Here is a 22,576-nt window from a genome sequence, read left to right on the forward strand (position 1 = left end):
ATGACAGATTCGTCCCTACCAGTACTGTACCCTTGCCACCTCCAGTACATCCTTGGGTTGTATTGGTTGTTAACGCAAACAACGCATTTCAATCTATGTTTTGATGTACATGTGATAAATAAATAATCCGAATCCGGTGTTATGGAGCGACAGGGCCGGTTCTCTGTTGTACAGGAACAAACTATATACCAAGGCCTAATGTTTTACACCCAGCACTTCTAAGCCGAAACCAGCCCATTATGAAAATTCTGCCCAAACCGCATCCCTCCCCCGAGTCCCAAGTGCGCCCATAACCTGAGCCTCACCTGTACCGGTATCACTGTCTGAGTCCGAATCCCCCGCATAAGCCTTCAGCGTCGACAGAACATTGCGCTGGCTCGCCATTTTGACGCACCCTGTTTGACGTCACCCCTCTGTAAGTGCGCACGCGCCCCTCTGGAGCCAGTGTGCGACGTCATCATCGTGCGGCCGCCGTTGTGGTGCTCGCGGTGTCGGTGATGGAGTCCCCGCTGGGATCGGGCGGTCCGGACCGGCTCCTAAAGGCCCTCGCACGCGTCTTCGGCTTTCAGTCGTTCCGCTCAGAGCGGCAGGAGTCCGCGGTCAGGGCCGTGGTAAGAGGTGAGGCCCCGAATTCCAACTGAGCATTCTCACTGCCGCCTACCCCTTTCCCCCACCTCTAAACATCCCCTTCCTCTTCTAACCCTCCCCCTTCTTGAACCCGGTACCTCTCCCCCCCTCTTCACTCTCTTCCACTATCTCTCACTTTCCCTCCTTTGCTCTCCCTTGTCTTTCACCCTCTCCCCCTCTCTATTTCCCCCTTCCGTTGAGGAAGTCCAGGATCCAGTTACAGAGGGTGATACGGAGGTTCAGATTTTAAAGCTTGTTGATTATGACTGAGGGCATCATGGTGTGAATGCTTAGCTGTAATCAGTAAGCAGCAGCCTGACATAGGTATTGCTGAAGTCCATGACTGAATGTTGGACAGTTAGCAAATTGCGTCGAGTCATGACCAATCTCTCAAAGCACTTGAATCACAGTAGATATGAGGGACACTGGGCAATAGTTCGGGCAGCTCACCCTTCTCTTCTTGGTCTACAGTATGATTGATACCCTTTTGAAGCAGGTGGGAACCTCTAATTGCACCAGTGAGAGATTGAAGAAGAGCTTGAACACTCCAGTTAGTTGACACTGTGCTTTTTCAGGTACACTATCAGGACCTAACTGCTCATGAGGATTCAACCTCTTGAAAGATGTTCTGCTTTTGGCTGCTGACACAGATATCACAGAGTCACCAGATGCTTCGGGATTTGCATATCTGTAGTCGTATTCACCCTTTCAAAACATGCATAAAAGGCTTTTGGCTCATCTGAGAGTGAGGCATTAACAGCTGTTTATGATGTTTGGTTTCGCCTTTAGGAAGTAATGACCTGCAAACCCTGCTGTAGCCGATGTGCATCTGGTTTTTGTCTCTGACTTCATTAGGAATTGCTTTTCATTCTTAAAATAGCCATCTGTAGGTCATACCTGGATTTCTAGTAGAGTTCTGGATCACTGGTCTTGAATGCTACAAATCTAGTTCACAGACTGAATCTCACAGCTCATCTATGTCTTATGGTTTGGGTCTGTCCGGTATGTTCTTGAAGACATACACTTATTAACATAGGTCATGGTGAAGTTAGTGACAATTATGTCATATTCATTCCGAGGCAAAGCTGCTTTCCTCAGTACACCAATTCAAAACAGTCCTGTAAGCACCCTTCTGCTTCCCTTGTGGTCCTCATCACTGGTGCTGCGGTCCTCAGTCACTGCAAAAGTACAGCCAGGTGAATGGACTTACCATAGTGCAGGTACGGGATGGCATGGTAAGTATTCTTGATAGTGTGGTGGCTCCTCTGGTTTCACGGGTAACGTGGTGGTGATAGTTGGTCAGAGATTGCTTCAAGTTGGCCTGGTTGATGTCCCTGCAATGACCAGAAAGAAGGTCTTTCTTCCTTTCATGTCTTGTGACTACTGATCATGGTGCTCAGTTCCTCCAGTGCCAACTTGAGTTTAGTCAGGGGTGGAATGCACATTTACAACCAGGACGATGGTGGAAAACTCCCGCAGCACATAAAATGGATGACACAGCCACTAGATTAATGTTCCAGGTCTGAGACAGGGCCGCCATGTCTGTGCACCGTGAGTTATTCATAAAGCAAACACCATCTCCTCTGCCTTTCCCTGATGCTGCTGTCTGAACCATGTGGTGGAAGGTGAAGGCTTCAGGTGAAGTGCTGTGGCTGGAATGCTGGAAATGAGCCACGTCTCTGTGAATCAAAGTACAGAGCAATCCCTGATGTTCCTCTGGTACTGCAGTCTTGCTCTAAGGTCATCCATTTTATTTTTCAGAGCCTATATTAGGAGGATGGCACAGACTGGAGGCCTCGGGGCCCTGCTTTTCAGTTTTACCTGCATCCTAACGTGTCATTTATACTTACTGGTGTTTCTCCATTGTTCATTCATGTAGGTATGAGATCAGTTTCGGATTGACCATGTGGATCGTGCTGTCCTTACTGACATGTTTCTTTAGCAATACACATGAATTGCTGGAGCTACTCAGCAGGTCTGACAACATTGAATGTTTATTCTGCTCCGTAGATGCTGTCTGACTTGCAGATTTCCTCCAGCATTTTGTGTGTGTGTTGCATAAGATTTCCGGCATCTCATACCTCTTGAATGACGTGTGTCTACTTGCTACACAAATCCAGGCTGTTCCCTCTGTTATGAACACTTGCTCTTGGATGTCTCCATTGTCTTCGAGTATATACTGACATCTTTCTGAACAGTACTATTTACGTTTTTTTTTACTGTTTAACCATTTTGGAAACAGGAAAATTTTGTATAAATCATTGATATATTTTGTAAAAAGTAGTGCCCCCAACAATAGTCCATGGGGAACACCTTGCGAGGTTGTCCAAGGCTACAACAATCTACTTGTTGGAGTACTCTGTGCATTTCTGGTCACCACATTATCAAAGTATTTGATTAAGCTTGAGAAAGATACAGAAAATATTTATAAAAATATTTCCTGTACTGGGAGGTTTGAATTATAAGGAGCGATTATAAAGAATTACAAGGCTGAGGCTTTTCCCTGGAGTAAAGGAGACCGAGGGGTGACCTTATGGAGTTTATATAATCATATATGGGTATATGGAATGAGATGACAGGAGACAGTACAGGCTGAAACAATTACAATGTTTACAATTAATTGTTTTGGAAAGATTCAGGGGGACCAGGGCCAAGGGCAGGCAAATGAAAATAACACATTGGGCCTTCATGTGCTGTATAACTCATGAATTTTAGAACACCTATCTACTATTTTCTGTTTTTATTTCAGATTTACTACCTGGGTTTTGGTTTGATTTTGATGCGATGATACTTTGGTTTCTGATCTTAGGTCAATTTTTATTCCATGGGTTTCAACCTTATCTATTGTACTCAAGTGTTTTTGATAATTATCACAAATGTCACCTACTACATTTTATTCATCTGCCTTCTCAATAACTTCATCAAGAAGTTCAGTTAGTTTAAGTTATCAGAATTTGACTTTAGTAAATCTGAGGCTTTCCTTAATTAGCTCAAACTTCTTGAAGTGTCTTTCTCTTTCCCCATTTATTGTTTCTGAAATGTTTTCCAGCACAGAGGATAAACTGGCTTTTAGTCCCTTTGCATGACTTTGAGACTCATTTTAAGCTAGAGCATTGTTGGATCTATTCTTGCATCTCAGAGGTCTGGAAGATTATCAAAGCCAACAGTGGCTGAAATATTTACATTTGGCATTATTGACCTTTGCCTTCCTTATTTTCATTCTATTCATGAATTCTGCCAGAAAATAACAGTAGACCACCTCAAGCTGAGCCCACCACTCAATTATGATCATGATTGATCTACACTGGCCTTGAGTCTTTCCTGTTTCAGACTCCCATAGCACTCAATTTCCTGATCTTTCAAAATTACCTCTTTCTGCTTTAAATACGTCCAATGATCTTACCTCCATAACCCTGGGCCAGAGAATTTCAGAGATTCAGTACCCTTTATGTAAAAAGAAAATCTGTGCAATCCTGTTTTAAAAAACTGCTTCCTAATGTTGAAACTCTGTCACTCTTTTCCCTTGTTCAATACAAGTGAAAATGTGTCAGCTCTGTTTTGTCATCCCCTCCCCACACCTAACGCTCCCAACCACCCCAGGATCTTGTTTGTGTTAATAAGTCACCCTTCATTCTTCTGAATTCCAAAGAATATAGACCCAACCTGCTTAGCTTTCCTCAATTGGATAAACCTCTCATCCTAGGATTTAAGTTGGTCAACCTTGTTAACATTGAGACAATGTACTTAGGATTTCAAGTAGCCCTCTGCCTCTGTGCATCTTGCCTGTACACATAATGGTGTCGACATTCATGGATGTCGTTTGGGTTTAGTTCAGGTTAACAGCCATCCTGTTCGCTTTTCCCATCTTTTTTTTAACCTCCTGCTTCAGCGCTCTACAATTAGCCTGGTTCCTTCTTGAACTTTTCATCTATTGTGCACCATGTGCACTGTAAATTTCATGCTTTTGTTTTTCAATTAAGTGTCGAAGATTCTGAACAATAAAAACTGGTCAGTTTAACCTCATTAGTAGTTTTAAGAAACAATTTTCAGGTGAATTATAGGCTCTGAATTAAATGGAGACGTTGGAGTTAATAAAGCAAATTAATACAAGTTTGTTGCAAGTCAAATTACTTTTGAAAACCTGATTCAGTATTTTTAAAGCTAGGAAAGGTAGAAGATAATTGGGTTTCAGGGGACTGGCAAAGTTGGTTAGCTACATAATTCCCCATGGAATAGAATCAGGCATAGCTATTGTTCAACAGGGGAAAGCAGAGGATTACGGTAGATGGTTGTTTTTCCAGATTGCAGTAATGTTTCCAGATTCAGTGCTAGATCACCACTTTCTTTCCCACCATAGTGACATGAACATAATGTAAAAAGGTTCCAAATTTTTAAAAAGTGACCCGTGGTTAACAGTGAGGAAAATGGCAACAGAACAAAACAAGAATCAACATCTGGTAGAATGAACAGGTGGTAGAAAGGAAGTGTGGTGAAGTGACACATTTTGTTAGAAAAAAATGAGTTGACATTGTTAATGAAATGGCAGCTGTAAAAGGTGTATTGGAACCAGAGGCCCGGTGAATGTGTTGGAAAAATTTATTAAGAGAAGAAAAAAATATTCTGTTTGGTGTTTCAAAAGCTCACTGTAAGAAAGGAGGGATAAGAATCTGTCAGATTATTCAGAAGGACTTCAGTTTGTATTAATGAGAAGATAGTAAGATGGGCTACAGAGGAAAAGGTGGGGAACACGGCACAGACCGGATTCTGTAATTCTGTAACCTAACTTCAGTGGTCAACTTCTGACAGAGAACTTCGTGACAAGTGAAGCTAGAGTAATAAAGAATTGGAAAGAAGAATATTAGCAGCCATCTTTAAGAAAAGAGTGCCAGAAACATTCATCCCCGTTAAATCTGTCATGTGCCATGGGGGAATTGTTAAAGACTGACCCAAGGAAGGACGTGAAAAAGAACTATAAGGAACCAAAATTGGCAGAGCAAGTCTTTGTGGCTTTCTGGGCAGAGGACTTCAGACATTGTAGGGTTATTTGACAAAGTATTGGAGATTGCAAATGTAGGAAAGTTGATGGATAATGTTTCAAGATTGAAACCCATGAAATAGTTGGAGAGTTAACAAAGCGAACTGGCTTCCAGCTGCACTGAAAAACACATGCATGCAGTTACCCAGAGGTGATATTGAACTCAGCAAAGGGTTGAATAGATGAAAACAGGTATGTCACTTAAAGCAGGGTGAACTGAACTGCTTGGCTAAGGGATATTAATATTAAGAAAATATTAATATTAAGAAAATAATATTAAGTATAATTAATGAAAATAAGTTAAAGGATTTGGATGATGAACTGTTTTTGAACTCTGGAACCAGCAAGATAAATTTTACCAATCCAGTGTTGAATGGATAAACAACTGCAAGCCTTGAATCAGCAGCTGCACTCTAACCACTAAGCATTTTCACCATCGTGCAAGTTTACTTATCATGCTCTGAATAAGTGATGGTAGTGCGTGAGCAAAAGTTCTACTAATGCCTTTCAATATTTGAAAATAATCTGAATCTTTGAGTTCTAACTCTGAGACACTGCAGTTTCAGGCCATTTAATTCTAGTTTACCTGAAGGCAAGTGTTGGAATGTATTACGTGGGAAATTATTGAACATTCGGAAAGAGGCTAAACAGGTTTCTGAAGGATGGTTCACTGATCAACTGCAGAGTTTTGGAAAATGAGCTACATTTATGGCAAAGTGTACAATAGCTGCAAAGCTTTGTGAACACTTCACCCTAGTGCTTGAAGAAGAATCATAAAAGGAAATAAATTAAACACTCTGTGTGAACATATAAAACAACTAGATATAAGCTTATATTTTTAAAGTAGAATTACAGTGCATGATAGAAGAGACTATGACAAGATTAGGAGGGAAACCAAATTAGAACCATTTGAAAGCCAATGAAGAATTATGGAAATTATATAAGAAGCAAAGTAGTAAAATGTTTTACAGACATTCCATTAAAATAAGATTGTGATGGGTATAGGGCCATCCAAATAATCTAGATTATTAGTTTGCTGCAGTATTTAGCACAGAAGTAGAACAGATCAACATGATACTGGATGAGATGTTAAGTGATGAAATAAGAACATTTAAAATTTAAGAGAAGAATATATTAAGTCATTTAATCAAACTCAGAAGAACAACTTTAACTTCACTTACTCACTCCAGATCAAAGGCTGCGTGGGCCAAGGCTACACCTGTCTCTGTGGGTTACATGCAAATGTCTGTTTCAGTCCTGCTCAAGTCCCCTCCCCCATTGTCTTTCTGGCTCATAAATGAATGTATTGATGTTACGTTTCACACTTATACAGAACACAAAACGGTTCCATCACTTGTGCTGCTAATTTTCACTCTGCTCTCACCTTCCTGTGGTCTTTGACTCTACCTTTCTTATTCTGGAGTATTCTGTATCCATCTCAGAATTGGCCAGCTACAAGCATCCTTTACCAGACACCCACTTGACTACACCTCCTCTATGGACTTCATTTCATTCTCCAGTTTCTTCTGTCTTTTTTGTATTTGCTCAGATGATGCGCTTTTCCACACGGGTTCTTTGGAGGTGTTTAGCTTCCTGAATTGTGGCTTCCCCTCTACCATACTTGACTATATTTCTTATTTTCTTACATTACTGCAATCCGTGTGAGGAGAGAGCAATAAACCATGGTTCTCATCTTCTACCCTACCAGCCTTCACTTTCAAAGGATTATCCTTTGCAGTGTTCACAAGCTTAAAGAATATATGCACTCATCTTCATATCCCAATCTCAGTTTACTATTTTGATGAGATTATTGGCAACTGTCTGGTACATATTTTCACCTCCAATTTGTCATTCCCTTTTTTTATGTTATTTTTCCATGCAACTGCAGGAGATGCACATCTGTTCTTTTACCTCTTACTGTGTCATCATTCAGAAACCTAAACAGTCTTCCCAGGTGATACAGCAATTCATTAGCTCTTCCAATTTAGTGCATTGCATTTGGTGCTCACAATTACATTGGAGTAACCAAAAAGATTTGGTGACTGCTTTGTGGAGCCCCTGCATTCAATCTGGAGGGGTGACCTTGAGCTTCCTGTTGCCTGTCACTCTAATGCCCTATCCCACTTCCACTCTGACTTATCTGTGGTCTCCTACAGTATGCACAGGTTTCTCTTATCTCTATCTAAACAATTTTTTCATCCATTTTCATGTACACAGGCCTTCCCTTTCTATTGTCTTTGGTCTGTCATTAAATTACAGAGCTGCTCCCTCTTTTTGTGGCATTCCCTCCTTCTGAAGTGTCACGTAACCCTCAATATCCCATTCCATATAGTTACAGATATTTACTTGCAGGCAATAATTCAGAAGTTAGTGTCTACAATATTCTGTTTAATTTGGTGCCTAGCTCCATTTATCATGTAGAATGTTTTTTTTTGTTCTCCTGCTATCATTGGTCCCAACATGCACTGTGATCATTGTCTTCTCCCTCTCGCTTATTTTTGTCTTCAGTCCAGAGCTGAACCAAGGTACCATCCTGAGGACATTTGCCCTTTTTTGCAGTGCACAGTATGAGTCCTCTGTACTACACTGTCTTTTACTATTCTACAGTCTTCATTCCCATCACTTGAACGACCTCTTGTTAATGTTATGGACCATGATCTCATCTAACCTCGAGCTCCCCTCTAATCAAAGCAAGTTGAGTAATCCGCAATACCAGTGGCAAGTCATACATCTGAGACTCCTGCTGTCTTGGTTCTCTTACCTGCCACGTTTGCAGGCACATTTCCTGCGCTTGAGTATTAATTGAATTGAAAGATCATACCTTAAGGGGGTAACTGATTTTGGATATAAAAAGTCCAGGTGATTTTCATTGCTGTGTTTTAAGCATCTTGAGCTCAGCCTCATGCTGAGAGATCCTGATCAAAAGCTCCTCAGGCTTCAAAGACTTATTGTAGATCTGTCTGCCCTAGATTGCACTGGTGCAGTACTGAAGATGCCTTATTACTTAAGCTGCGTGGTGCTGGGTATGGGACTATGCTGGTATTGATAAAGCTATCAACAAGCGTAAATTGGATGTTGCCACATTTTAAGTTTTATTAAACTCTGTAAAATAAACATTCAGTTATAGAAAGCTTTCCACAAAACTTTACCTGGAAGCAACTGCTTTAAACCTTGAATGTTGTTTGCAATTGGTTTTCAGGGTATGGACCTCTAAGACCTAATGTAACATGGGTTCCCTGTGTCCCTGCACACTCCGAGCTTCTGCTAGGAGGTTTGCTTTATTACAGCAACTGTCACAGTTCAGCTACTGTTTCCTATCCTGTGACACTTGGTTCATTTAGTCAGGAATTACTTGCTCTGAAAATGCGTATAAGTACTATTGAGTGGGGCCCATTTATTTGTCAGAATTACTGAAAATTCTCTGTTTAAAGAAGCATTTTTCATCCCTTTGGTACCTTTTTATTACCAGTGGAACATTATTCCTACTGTACAAGCCCAAAATCTTCCAACTACAGTTGTAAGGCAACATACCTCCTGCCTGTAAATGAATCTCAGGATTGTATATGGAGACATTTATGTACTTTGTTAATAAATTGACTTTGAACTTTGGACTTTACGATAATTGTTTTCACACTCCTGTCTGACAAAGGGTCTTGGACTTCTGATGAAGTTTTAAGGGTATTGGGGAAGTAAGAAATGATTCTTGGACTCTTATAAATAACGGGTTAAAATTGAGTGCAAACTTATGTGTGCTCTGTCCTGGGTAGTGTGCGAACTTCTGCTTGTCCTTCACTGAGTAATCCGCCTGCAGCTGGTTTTAGATTAACGACTCGACAGATGTCTCCTGAGAATGTTATGTTCTGGGGGTTGGGTTCTGGTTATTGGTCGCACACATCCTGCCTTATGGTTTTGCAAGAATTGAACTAAGTACCCTTGTTTGTTTAGGGAAAGGGAGGACTCACTGATAGATGCAGGAATGAACATCTGTCTGTAATTAAGTTAGGGCCTAGCAAAGGGAATAACTGATAAGGACTGGAGAGTACAATCATCTGTAATTAAAACCTTGATTTAGTGGACTCTCTTCTCTAAGTTTTGCTCCAACAGACTTGGTGGGGATACCAGTTGAACTAGGTGCTCTTTGTCCCTCAAGCTAGTTCTATAAATTGTAACATTTCTGCATGTTAGACAGAGGTCCGATACGAGCCACCAGAGGGCGAAGAACCCTCTCCCTCTGGTGTGCGGCTCCGCACCCCTCGTCGGCTGAGTTTGAACAAATAAACTGGTGAAAGGGATAAAGTAAAGAACTGTTTGTGGTGTGGTTATTGGTCCGGCGAATTTAAGTTTACACTTGCTGCCATGACTCAGATCCCAACATAGAGAAAGTCCCTACGGGCTGAATAAGTGACGGGGCGATTCCGGCTGAGTGTAAGCGGGTGGTAGGATGCTCCAAAGTGTTTTACCTCTGACTGTCCCTTCCACTCATTCGAAACTCCTGCCCCTCGCTCCGAGGAACCTGTACCTTCACGGGATCCAGTGAACCACAAGGACCAGGATAATAAGGTAAGCAGTTGTTTTGTGAGTATTAAAGTCTGCGGGTGCTGAAGAATTGGGCAACAGGTCTTTGGCCTGGTCGATTAAACTGTTTAATTGAGTCGACTTAACTAATTGGGCAGCGGGTAAGGAAAAGGCTCAGTCTATTTGTATAATTGGACAGCAGGTCTCTGGCTTGGTCGATTAAGCTGTATAATTGAATAACCAGCACAGGATAGGACAGATGTTAGATACAGAAGGGAAAGGGACTCCCCTACAGTGTATGTGTGAACAAATCCCAGATAAGGAAAAGGATCTCCGGATGTTAAGTGCAGTGCAAACAAAGAAACTGTGAAATGGTGTGTGGCCACCAGGGGGAACTTGGGATATAACCTTTTGTGAACAAGCAGTAAATTTAATTTGGAAAAAGAATTGCGGTAAAAAGTGGAAATTATTGATTAGAGAATGGAAAGATAAAGCTCATACCAAATGGAATACAGATGCACAGTTCCTTATCCGAAATCCTTGGGGCCAGTTGCATTTCAGAATTCAGAATTTTTCAGATTTCAGAAAATTGATAATTATATTGATAATTAACCTGTCTCAGTGCGGTTGGACTTTAGGACCTGGGGGTGCTCCGGTCCTACGCACAACCTCCCGCATACTTTAAATCATCTCTAGATTACTAATAGTATCTAATACAATGTAAATGCTATGTAAGTAGTTGCTATACTGTATTGTTTAGGGAATAATGACATGAAAGAAAGTCTCTATATGCTCAAACGAGTGCTGGAGAGAGAATTTCGGGGTTTTCCCGATCTGCACTCTTTTGCAAATACTATTACAGTTTATTCAGGAAGTCTTGGAGTCCTACTCCTTTGTTGACTCTAGAAAGCATACAATTCAAAAATTGTCTTAATACTTGCTCTTCATGGAGCGTAAAATTCCTTGGTCACAAGGCTGTAATATAGATGTCACATGGGGGGGGGCAAGAAAATTGCGAAAATATTACTTTGCACAAGAAGTTCGGCAGGGGATGTGCGGAGCAGTTGTCCAGGAACAATAAAATTTTACAGTTTTCTTCCAGTCCAGCTTGCCAGCAATGAGCTCGTGCCGCTGCTACAAAGTGGTTATTGAACCAGTCAGAAAACATTTCTTGGGTTACCCATGCTTTCTTGTTTGCATAATAGTGCACAGGCAAATTGCGTACACCTTTCAGACATCTGGGATGTTGGCTTTTTCCAATCACTACCAACTTCACCTTGTGTGTGCCTGCTGCATTGGCACACCCAAGAATAGTTAATCTGTCCTTAGCATCTTTAAAACTTATTTTTCATTAGTTTATAGTCATCACTGTCACTATAAAACCTCAGTAACTTGTCTGTTTCTTTAAATCATATCCAGTGGTGGTTCCGACACCATATTCTTCAGTAAGACACCGCACAGACACACCATGATCAAGCTTCTGCAATAACTCCACTTGCTGCGTTATTGATAATGATATTTCTTTTCTCTTTGTTACCCATAGGGGTATCTACAGCCTTTTTTGACATTTTCACAGTGAAATTAAACACAAAGTCAACAGTGAACGCAAAATATCAGTAAATAGCAAATGCACGTGTAACCAGTACGAGTGCTGACCCACAACTAACGTCTGGTGGCCTCTGCTAGTGCTGCCACGTCACACCTAAGTGACACCAGCTGTTGGCACGCCAAACAAGCTTTGTTACGACATGCTCCAACCTCCATGAAAAAAACCTCCGTTTTCGGATTTCAGAATTTCGGATAAGGGATTGTGGACCTGTAGTACTTCACTGGCCAGTTGGAGGAACAGTGTACGTGATAAAGTGGTAGAGGTATGTACAGGTGATGGCACTCCCAAGAGTTGGGAAACGTTGAAGGCACGGTGTGAATGGGGAGATGGGAGAAGGAAAAGAGAACAAGAAAGACAAAGAAAACAGGCAAAGGCAGATATGGACAGACAGGAAGGTTTAGGTCGGCAGTGCTGTGCACGAGATCCAGAGCCAAAACAGGATCCGGAACCTATGTCTGGCATACCGACCCTGTTTGAGGACTGTGACGAGGATTGAGCACCCACTGTATCCCCCATCTTACCAGTGCTCCCGAACCCCAATCCTTCCAGTACTCGGATACAGCGGCCGCTCGGGTAAAACAGCAGCGGCAGGGAAGGGGGAGTCTCTCAATACCCTGAGATCCAGGAAGGGAATACCGAGGATTATTCCGAGACAGGGAGGGAAGAATCCAATAAAACTCCAGAGTTAATGGCTAAACAAAGACGATTGCCCACCCAAATGTCGGAGGGAGGAGAAGATGGCGGCGCCACGCAGCGCGCGCGGCCACTTCGGTGGTGATGTCTGTTGTCCGTCAAATAGGGGACCGTGCACAATTCTGATTTGATGGAGACAGACGTAAGGGTACAGAGGAACCTCTGGGGAAACTTCTGAAATGCCCGCTTCGCTGCCGCTGTTACTGTGTGGTCCGGAATCTCCAGAGGAGAAGGCCTCGAGTCCTCAGCTTTGCTTGTTTTGGCAGCCGGGCAAGGTCGAAGGCACTGGGCAGAGGATGGCGCTCGGGAGGCTGTATCGGAGGGGCTGGTCGGAGGCTCAAAGTTTTCGGACGGACGGACTCAGTGTTGGCTGTGGTCGGGTGCTTCCAATGCATCGGCAGTTGTCGGTGCCTGGAGGTTTATGGCAGGGAGTTTCCCCCTTTGCTGCCTGCTATCGGGGACTCAGGAGTCGATTGGGACTTTGACATTTTTTATTACTGTGCCCATGGTCTGCTCTTCATCAAATTATGGTTTTGTTTTGCACTGCTGTAATTATGTTATAATTATGTGGTTCTGTCAGTGTTAGTCTTTGGTTTGTCCTGTTTTTCTGTGATATCACTCTGGAGGAACATTGTATCATTTCTTCATGCATGCGTTTCTAAATGACAATAAACGAGGACTGAGTGTTCTCATAATCTAAAAAAAACGCTGCCCAGTCCACGAGCAACTGAGGATAGCCCTCAGTAATTCCTGTGTATACACCCTGGAAGCTGCAAGAAATGATAATGATCATGAGTTAGGCCCCAGATAGAAAAGAAAAACCGCACACTTTGCTCAGTATGTCCGCAGTACTATAGTCATAGTCATACTTTATTGATCCCGAGGGAAATTGGGTTTTGTTACAGTTGCCCCAACCAAGAATAGAGTATAAATATAGCAATATAAAACCATAAATAATTAAATAATAATTTGTAAATTATGCCAGATGGAAATAAATCCAGGACCAGCCTATTGGCTCAGGGTGTCTGACCCTCCAAGGGAGCAGTTGTAGCACAGGCAGGAATGACTTCCTATGACGCTCAGTTTTGCATCTTGGTGGAATGAGTCTCTGGCTAAATGTACTTCTGTGCCCAACCAGTACATTATGTAGTGGATAGGAGACATTGTCCAAGATGGCATGCAACTTGGACAGCATCCTCTTTTCAGACACCACTATCATAGAGTCCAGTTCCATCTCCACAACATCACTGGCCTTACGAATGAGTTTGCTGATTCTGTTGGTGTCTGCTACCCTCAGCCTGCTGCCCCAGCACACAACAGCAAACATGATAGCACTGGCCACCACAGACTTGTAGAACATTCTCAGCATTGTCTGACAGATGTTAAAGGACCTCAGTCTCCTCAGGAAACAGAGACGGCTCTGACCCTTCTTGTAGACAGCCTCAGTATTCTTTGATCAGTCCAGTTTATTATCAATTCATATCCTCTGGTATTTGTAATCCTCCACCATGTCCACACTGACCCCCTGGATGGAAACAGGGGTCACCGGTGCCTTAACCCTCCTCAGGTCCTTAGTCTTTTTCACATTAAGCTGCTGATAATTCTGCTCACACCATGTGATGAAATTTCCTACTGTATCTCTGTACTCAGCCTCATCTCCCTTGCTGATGCATCCAACTATGGCAGAGTCATCAGAAGACTTCTGAAGATGACAAGACTCTGTACAGTAGTTGAAATCCGAGGTATAAATCGTGAAGAGAAAGGGAGACAAGTCAGTCCCCTGTGGAGCCCCAGTGCTGCTGATCACTCTGTCTGACACACAGTGTTGCAAGCACACGTACTGTGGTTTGGCAGTGGTGTAATGTGTAATGCGACCCCACAAGATTTATTTGGTCTCTGCTGCATGATTCTCTCAGCTGATGAGGGGTGGAAATGGAAGGCAGAATTAAGATACCAAACCTATCGGCAGTTACAGACGGGAATCCATAATGAGAATGAACAGACAGACCAGATTATTCATGCCTTGGAGAGGGCTCTCCAACAACCTGTAAATATCACTAAAGTACCTGAATACAAACCTAAGCCTGGGAAATCGGGACCAGACTGTCGGGAGCGATTTGTGGCCTGCTGCGGCACTTTCGCAGGAGACCAAGCCTCTAATAATGGGAATCCGTCCCCCCAGTTTAATGCCTTACTGCTCCAATGCTTACCAACTAAGTCAGCTGACATGATTAAAACAAATAATATGGATTGGCCTGACAATGACCAAGATCGAATGCGACAAGCTTTGACACATTACTGGGACCCGGTTTTCGAATCCCAAGCAACCCCGAAGGGAACTAATATTAAAGGTGAATATGTTTGGTGGGAAGAAGGATGTGAGCGGGCTGTATCTGGGGATCAGAAATGGGAACAAAAACCTACCAAGGAACAGGTGGGGACAACAACTTGTTTAGAAATTGACAAGCAAGGATGCTTCCTACCGTGAGTACCACCTCTTAGGAAGAGCCCAATGTAATATTGCAAGATGCTGCAATTCTAACTCCGTTTATGATTGATACCGGCTGCGCTTCTGAGGAAAGCCAATGTTATGCACCCCTCGAGGGACAGAAGTTCCCAGTCACGGTGATTGGAGAGGTCAAAGGAAGAGAAGGCAGTGCATTACTGGCTGAAGTTCAGGATTTCCTTTGGTGACAGACAGGACTAGTGGTTCCTCATACCACTGTTAGGGTTTGCCCTGGGTTCAAGCCAAAGAGCCTAGGGTTCCTTGCCTACACCCTGATGAAACAAGCCTCCAGCACCGAGGGAGACTGGCAAGACTTGGCCACAGGCCAACTCCAATACTGGAAGGAGTCTGAGGTGAAGACAGGACATCTGGTAAGACATTCTTTTAATATTGACCGAACCCAAGATGTTGTCCCCCATCTCTGGGCAATTTCAGGCCATGAAGTTGGCCACCCCCTCAAGCCTGAGGCAATATTACATAGAAACATAGAAAATAGGTGCAGGAGTAGGCCATTCGGCCCTTCGAGCCTGCACCGCCATTTATTATGATCATGGCTGATCATCCAACTCAGAACCCCGCCTCAGCCTTCCCTCCATACCCCCTGACCCCCGTAGCCACAAGGGCCATATCTAACTCCCTCTTAAATATAGCCAATGAACTGGCCTCAACTGTTTCCTGTGGCAGAGAATTCCACAGATTCACCACTCTCTGTGTGAAGAAGTTTTTCCTAATCTCGGTCCTAAAAGGCTTCCCCTCTATCCTCAAACTGTGACCCCTCGTTCTGGACTTCCCCAACATCGGGAGCAATCTTCCTGCATCTAGCCTGTCCAATCCCTTTAGGATCTTATACGTTTCAATCAGATCCCCCCTCAATCTTCTAAATTCCAACGAGTACAAGCCCAGTTCATCCAGTCTTTCTTCATATGAAAGTCCTGCCATCCCAGGAATCAATCTGGTGAACCTTCTTTGTACTCCCTCTATGGCAAGGATGTCTTTCCTCAGATTAGGGGACCAAAACTGCACACAATACTCCAGGTGTGGTCTCACCAAGGCCTTGTACAACTGCAGTAGTACCTCCCTGCTCCTGTACTCAAATCCTCTCGCTATAAATGGCAGCATACCATTCGCCTTTTTCACCGCCTGCTGTACCTGCATGCCCACTTTCAATGACTGGTGTATAATGACAGCCAGGTCTCGTTGCACCTCCCCTTTTCCTAATCGGCCACCATTCAGATAATAATCTGTTTTCCTATTTTTGCCACCAAAGTGGATAACTTCACATTTATCCACATTAAATTGCATCTGCCATGAATTTGCCCACTCACCCAACCTATCCAAGTCACCCTGCATCCTCTTAGCATCCTCCTCACAGCTAACACTGCCACCCAGCTTCGTGTCATCCGCAAACTTGGAGATGCTGCATTTAATTCCCTCATCCAAGTCATTAATATATATTGTAAACAACTGGGGTCCCAGCACTGAGCCTTGCGGTACCCCACTAGTCACCGCCTGCCATTCTGAAAAGGTCCCGTTTATTCCCACTCTTTGCTTCTTGTCTGCTAACCAACTCTCCACCCACACCAATACCTTACCCCCAATACCGTGTGCTTTAAGTTTGCACACTAATCTCCTGTGTGGGACCTTGTCAAAAGCCTTCTGAAAATCCAAATATACCACATCCACTGGTTCTCCCCTATCCACTCTACTAGTTACATCCTCAAAAAATTCTATGAGATTCGTCAGACATGATTTTCCTTTCACAAATCCATGCTGACTTTGTCCGATCATTTCACCGCTTTCCAAATGTGCTGTTATCACATTTTGGTAACTGACTCCAGCAGTTTCCCCACCACCGACGTTAGGCTAACTGGTCTATAATTCCTCGGTTTCTCTCTCCCTCCTTTTTTAAAAAGTGGAGTTACATTAGCCACCCTCCAATCCTCAGGAACTAGTCCAGAATCTGATGAGTTTTGAAAAATTATCACTAATGCATCCACTATTTCTTGGGCTACTTCCTTAAGCACCCTGGGATGCAGACCATCTGGCCCTGGGGATTTATCTGCCTTCAATCCCTTCAATTTACCTAACACCACTTCCCTACTAACATGTATTTCGCTCAGTTCCTCCATCTCACTGGACCCTCTGTCCCCTAGTATTTCTGGAAGATTATTTATGTCCTCCTTAGTGAAGACAGAACCAAAGTAATTATTCAATTGGTCTGCCATGTCCTTGCTTCCCATAATCAATTCACCTGTTTCTGTCTGCAGGGGACCTACATTTGTCTTTACCAGTCTTTTCCTTTTTACATATCTATAAAAGCTTTTACGGTCCATTTTTATGTTCCCTGCCAGTTTTCTCTCATAATCTTTTTTCCCCTTCCTAATTAAGCCCTTTGTCCTCCTCTGCTGAACTCTGAATTTCTCCCAGTTCTCAGGTGAGCCACTTTCTCTGGCTAATTTGTATGCTGCTTCTTTGGAATTGATACTATCCCTAATTTCTCTTGTCAGCCACGGGTGCACTACCTTCCTTGATTTATTCTTTTGCCAAACAGGGATGAACATTTGTTGCAGTTCATCCATGCAACCTTTAAATGCTTGCCATTGCATATCCACCGTCAATCCTTTAAGTGTCATTTGCCAGTCTATCTTAGCTAATTCACATCTCATACCTTCAAAGTTACCCCTCTTTAAGTTCAGAACCTTTGTTTCTGAATTAACTATGTCACTCTCCATCTTAATGAAGAATTCCACCATATTATGGTCACTCTTACCCAAGGGGCCTCTCACGACAAGATCGCTAATTAACCCTTCCTCATTGCTCAAAACCCAGTCCAGAATAGCCTGCTCTCTAGTCGGTTCCTGGACATGTTGGTTCAAAAAACCATCCCGCATACATTCCAAGAAATCCTCTTCCTCGGCACCTTTACCAATTTGGTTCACCCAATCTACATGTAGATTGAAGTCACCCATTATAACTGCTGTTCCTTTATTGCACACATTTCTAATTTCCTGTTTAATACCATCTCCGACCTCACTACTACTGTTAGGTGGCCTGCACACAACTCCCACCAGCGTCTTCTGCCCCTTAGTGTTACGGAGCTCTACCCATATCGATTCCACATCTTCCCGGCTTATGTCCTTCCTTTCTATTGCGTTAATCTCTTCTTTAACCAGCAATGCCACCCCACCTCCCCTTCCTTCATGTCTATCCCTCCTGAATATCGAATATCCCTGAACGTTGAGCTCCCATATATTTTATGAGGATGGAAGCTCTTTTGTGGATCCAGCAGGGAAACGATGTGATAGTGACAGACAGTAAAGTAATTGAGCAGGCCTCTTTTGAACCAGCTGTCTCCACCCAGAAAGCTGAACTGTTTGCTCTGACTCGTGCCTGTATCCTAGCAACGGACTAAAGTGCGAACGTTTACACAGACTCCCGTTATGCACTGACTACGGGGCTTTGGGGATTCCTAACTTCCTCTGGCCACCCTATTAGTAATGCTACCTTTGTAAACAACTTACTCACCACTCTACAGGTACCTCATGTATTGGCTATTATTAAATGTGCAGCCCATACTGGGGAATCTGATGAGATATGTAAGAGTAATGCTAAGGCTGATGCAGCGGCCAAACGGACAGCCTTGAACCCCACACTTTTGATCCCCTCGGGAAATAAGCAGGGCTCTATTAGACGTGATCCACGGACGGGTATGCCAGATGTGGGGGAAATACGTACGTTCTAGGGGGATGTCCCTGAAGGAGAGCACAAACTATGGTTCCAAATGGGTTGCCACCTTGAACCTCAGACCAACTTATGGGTGACCCCTGTGGGACAGGTTTGCGTTCCCTCTGTGTTCTCATCTATTTTGATAGATTATGTATATAATTGTACACACCCGGGCATGGAGGGAATGGTTAATACATTTTTACAATCTTGGTGGCACCCTGATTTCCAACAAGCAGCTGAAAAACGAGCCACAGCATGTTTAACTTGTAAATAAAAAAATGAATGCTGGAAAGAGAATGCCTTGTGTTTCCGGAACTATCCCTTTGCCTGGTGGACCTTTTTCTTGTTTACAACTTGATTTTATAGAACTACCTGGAGTGCATTGTTATGAGTATTGCTTGGTGATAGTAGATGGATTGAAGCTGTTTCTACAACTAATAATACCACTAGGACTGTTGTGAAAATATTGCTAGAAGAAATAATTCCTTGGTATGGACTTCCAGAAATGATAAGCTTGGACAATGGGCTACATTTTGTTGCCAAAATAAGTGAGGAAGTCTGTAAAGATCGTGCAATAAAACAGCAGTTCCACTGCACCCATCATCCGAAAGCAGCCGACACAGTGGAACGAGCCAATGGTATTTTGAAAGACAAGTTGGCCAAACTTACACAAGAAACTGGATTGACCTGGTTGAAGGTTTTACCCTTAGCCCTATTCCATATGAGAATCCCGCCATCAAGTAAGACAGGGTTATCACCTGCAGAAATTATCTACGGGAAGCCTTGTTTGCCGCTCCTCCCTGACAGCTTACCTGCAAAATTAGATATGCATACCTTGAGGGAGAAGATAGGAAAATACTTATGCAAATTAACTAAAACTCTCTAAAGCTTGCATTCACAGGTGTGGCAGGCCTATCGGGAAGATGAAACCCAGCCCAATGGTGACTATCCCACGATTGAGTCTGGAGATTTTGTCCTGACCAAGAACTGGGATCAAGGGAAACTCTGACCTCAGTGGGGAGGACCATATCAGGTGTTACTGACCACTCCCATGGATGTAAAACTGAAGGGGCTATCTCGGTGGATACATCATACAGACCGCAAATGTGTTACTGAAGGAACTGAATAGAAGAACTCTCTTGGACCTAAAGGAAAATGTATAGGTTGATAGTGGTATTTGTGCTTATGTCTTTGAGAGGGTACCCTAGGATCTGGGGGCCCCCATGTCAACATCCTTCTGTCTCTCTGTCACACCTAATGCCAAACCTGCCCAGCAGGGGTCACCCATAAGTTGGTCTGAGGTTCAAGGTGGCAACCCATTTGGGACCACAGGGTTCAATACTTGGGCCACTTCTGATTTCCATCTTCATTGACAACTTGGTTGATGCTTGCAGTAACGAGCTATACCTGTACGCTAACAACTCCGCACTATTTGCACCAATTAGAGCAGGAGAGAGTAATACAGTGGCAGCAGGCCTGAATAGGGATCTTGACAGGATGAAAGTCTGGGCAGGTGACTGGAATGTCACCTTTGAGCCTACTAAGTGCAAGGCGATGGTGATGTCTTGGAAGAGGAATCCATCAAACCCCGATCTGTATTTTGGGAACTGCAAGCTGGATATAAAGAAGGAGCTAGTTATCCTTAGTGTTAATATTGACAGCAAGTTGGTATGGGATAAACATCTTTCTACTATTTCAAACGAGGCTGGACAAAGGCTTGGAGCACTGCGGAAAGTAGCGCGCACAGCTCTCCCGTGAAATGATATCGTATTTGTAAGTAGGATGCTGTGCACAATTCTGATTTGATGGAGACAGATGTGAGAAGGCACAGAGGAACATCTGGAGAAATTTCTGAAATGCCCGGTTCGCTGCCGCTACTACTGTGCGATCGAGAATCTCCGGAGGGAAGGCCTCAAAATCCCCAGCTTTGCCTGCTGCTGGCGACCGAGGCTGAGGTCGAAGCGTTCAGCAGAGATGGTACTCGGTGTCGGAGGGCTGGTTGGAGCTCGAAGTTTTTGGACGACTCAGAGTCGGACTGTGGTCGGGCATGGCAGGGAGAGTTTTCTTCCTTCTCCCGTCTGCGTGAGATGTGGGACTTTCGAGAGACTTTAAACTTTTCTTACTGTGCCATGGCCTGTTCTTCATCGAGTTATGGTATTGTTGCGCTGTTGTAACTATATGTTATAATTTTGTGGTTTTTGTTAGTTTTTCAGTCTTGGTCTGTCCTGTGTTTCTGTGATATCACACCAGAGGAATATTGTATCATTTCTTAATGCATGCATTACTAAATGACAATAAAAGAGGACTACGTGTCCTCATAATCTAATCGAAACTAGACAAAGAGGGCAGAGCCACGGTTTACAAAGCCCGGGTACAAAGTATCATGGAGCATGCCTGCTTATCATGGATGAATGCCTCAGCCAGCTTTATTCCATTCAAAGAAAGGCTCTCAGGATTATAGGTGTAGATGAAGCCACAGCTCGTGAGAAGCTAGCCATCAGTAGCTTACACCACAGATGACAGGTTGCTGCAGCTACTGTGCTGTACAAAATGCACACCAGCCACAGCCCTGCAGACCTTCGCACCATGCTGCCTTCATCTTATGAGAGGCGACGCACCACATGATCAAGTTATCTGTGCCTGCTCATGCTGCTTCTATGCCTGATGCAAGAAACTACACACTGGTGAGAAGCTTCCTTCACTGTGCATTCAGAATTTGGAACAGCCTTCCATATGCTGTGGTTGGAAACATCTGTGATGATGGGGTCCAAGCCTTCAAGAGTCGAGTGCACAAACACCTATCATTTCTGGGAGGGAAGTCACATGCTTCTCCATAAGCTATCATGAAAGGGACCTGGATTGCAATGCTTGGTTGTTGGTAGGGTTAATACCTGACTTTCAAGAGCACTTGTGAGTTATGTTCCAGCTGGACTTAGTCCTTAAACTGCTGGAGAACAGTGCAGAAAGAACAGCTGCTGTTTTCTCCCAGTAGGGATTAGTTTTTAGTTCCAAGTGTTCCTGCCACGTTTGTCACCCTGCAACCTTATCCTTCAATCTCTTTGAATTATGGAAGTGTGGCGACCCACTTTCTACACAAGTGAACCAGTTCACAAGATAGCTCGCGCGCAGGGAGAGACTTTTGTAATGCACCTCTGATGTCATTTCCGCCCGGTGAGGGCTGGAAGGGAAACTGCTTAAAAGCCAGTGCCGCGAAGTTTGAATAAACTAGTCTCGAGTGCGACTTACCGACTGCGTGTCGTTATTGCTAGCTCTGTGTGTGGCACATCGCTACATTGGTGACCCTAACGGTCCAAACGGGATTTGGACCAAAGATGATCGACTCTCCTTCATCTGTACGTGCAGTTTCGCTAAAACTGCCAACTTTCTGGACGCTGCAACCACGCATGTGGTTTGACCAAGCAGAAGCCCAGTTCCAGATTTGGCAGATATCTTCGTATTCCACACGTTACTATTACGTGGTGAGCTCCCTTGACCAGGAGACAGCCGCAGGGGTTGGGGATTTCATACAGTCACCCCCCCCCCCCCCGAAGAAGGCAAATATGCAGCATTCAAAGCGCTGCTCTTAGAGATCTTTGGCCTCTCACGGCGTGAGCGAGGTGCCCGCTTGCTGCACCTGGATGGTTTGGGAGACAGGCCGCTGTTAGCATTAATGAACGAGATGCTGGCCCTGGCTGAGGGACACAAGCCCTGTCTCATGTTTGAGCAGGCGTTCCTTGAACAACTGCCCAAGGACATATATCTGCTGCTGGCCGACGCAGATTTCAGTGACCCCCGGATGGTGGCGGCCCAGGCAGACGTGCTGTGGAAAGCCAAGAGGGAGAGTGGGGCGTCCGTCGGACAGATT

At 43.8% G+C, this 22,576-nt stretch overlaps 2 protein-coding genes across 7 annotated transcripts in view; one reads left to right on the forward strand and one right to left on the reverse strand.

The window, feature by feature from the left end:
• sap30bp (SAP30 binding protein) overlaps positions 1-406 on the reverse strand; it is a 131,256-nt gene extending 130,850 nt beyond the window's left edge. For both annotated transcript variants that reach the window (XM_072242274.1, XM_072242273.1), the window contains exon 1: positions 306-406. In XM_072242274.1, coding sequence (XP_072098375.1) covers positions 306-384 — 79 coding nt within the window. In that variant the 5' untranslated portion in view covers positions 385-406. The remainder of the gene's footprint in view (positions 1-305) is intronic.
• Positions 407-458: 52 nt separating this feature from the next.
• Positions 459-22,576, forward strand: part of recql5 (RecQ helicase-like 5) — a 110,964-nt gene continuing 88,846 nt past the window's right edge. For all 5 annotated transcript variants that reach the window (XM_072241898.1, XM_072241902.1, XM_072241904.1 and 2 more), the window contains exon 1: positions 459-618. In XM_072241898.1, coding sequence (XP_072097999.1) covers positions 498-618 — 121 coding nt within the window. In that variant the 5' untranslated portion in view covers positions 459-497. The remainder of the gene's footprint in view (positions 619-22,576) is intronic.

Source organism: Mobula birostris, chromosome 24 (genome assembly GCF_030028105.1).
Source record: "Mobula birostris isolate sMobBir1 chromosome 24, sMobBir1.hap1, whole genome shotgun sequence".
Taxonomy (NCBI): domain Eukaryota; kingdom Metazoa; phylum Chordata; class Chondrichthyes; order Myliobatiformes; family Myliobatidae; genus Mobula; species Mobula birostris.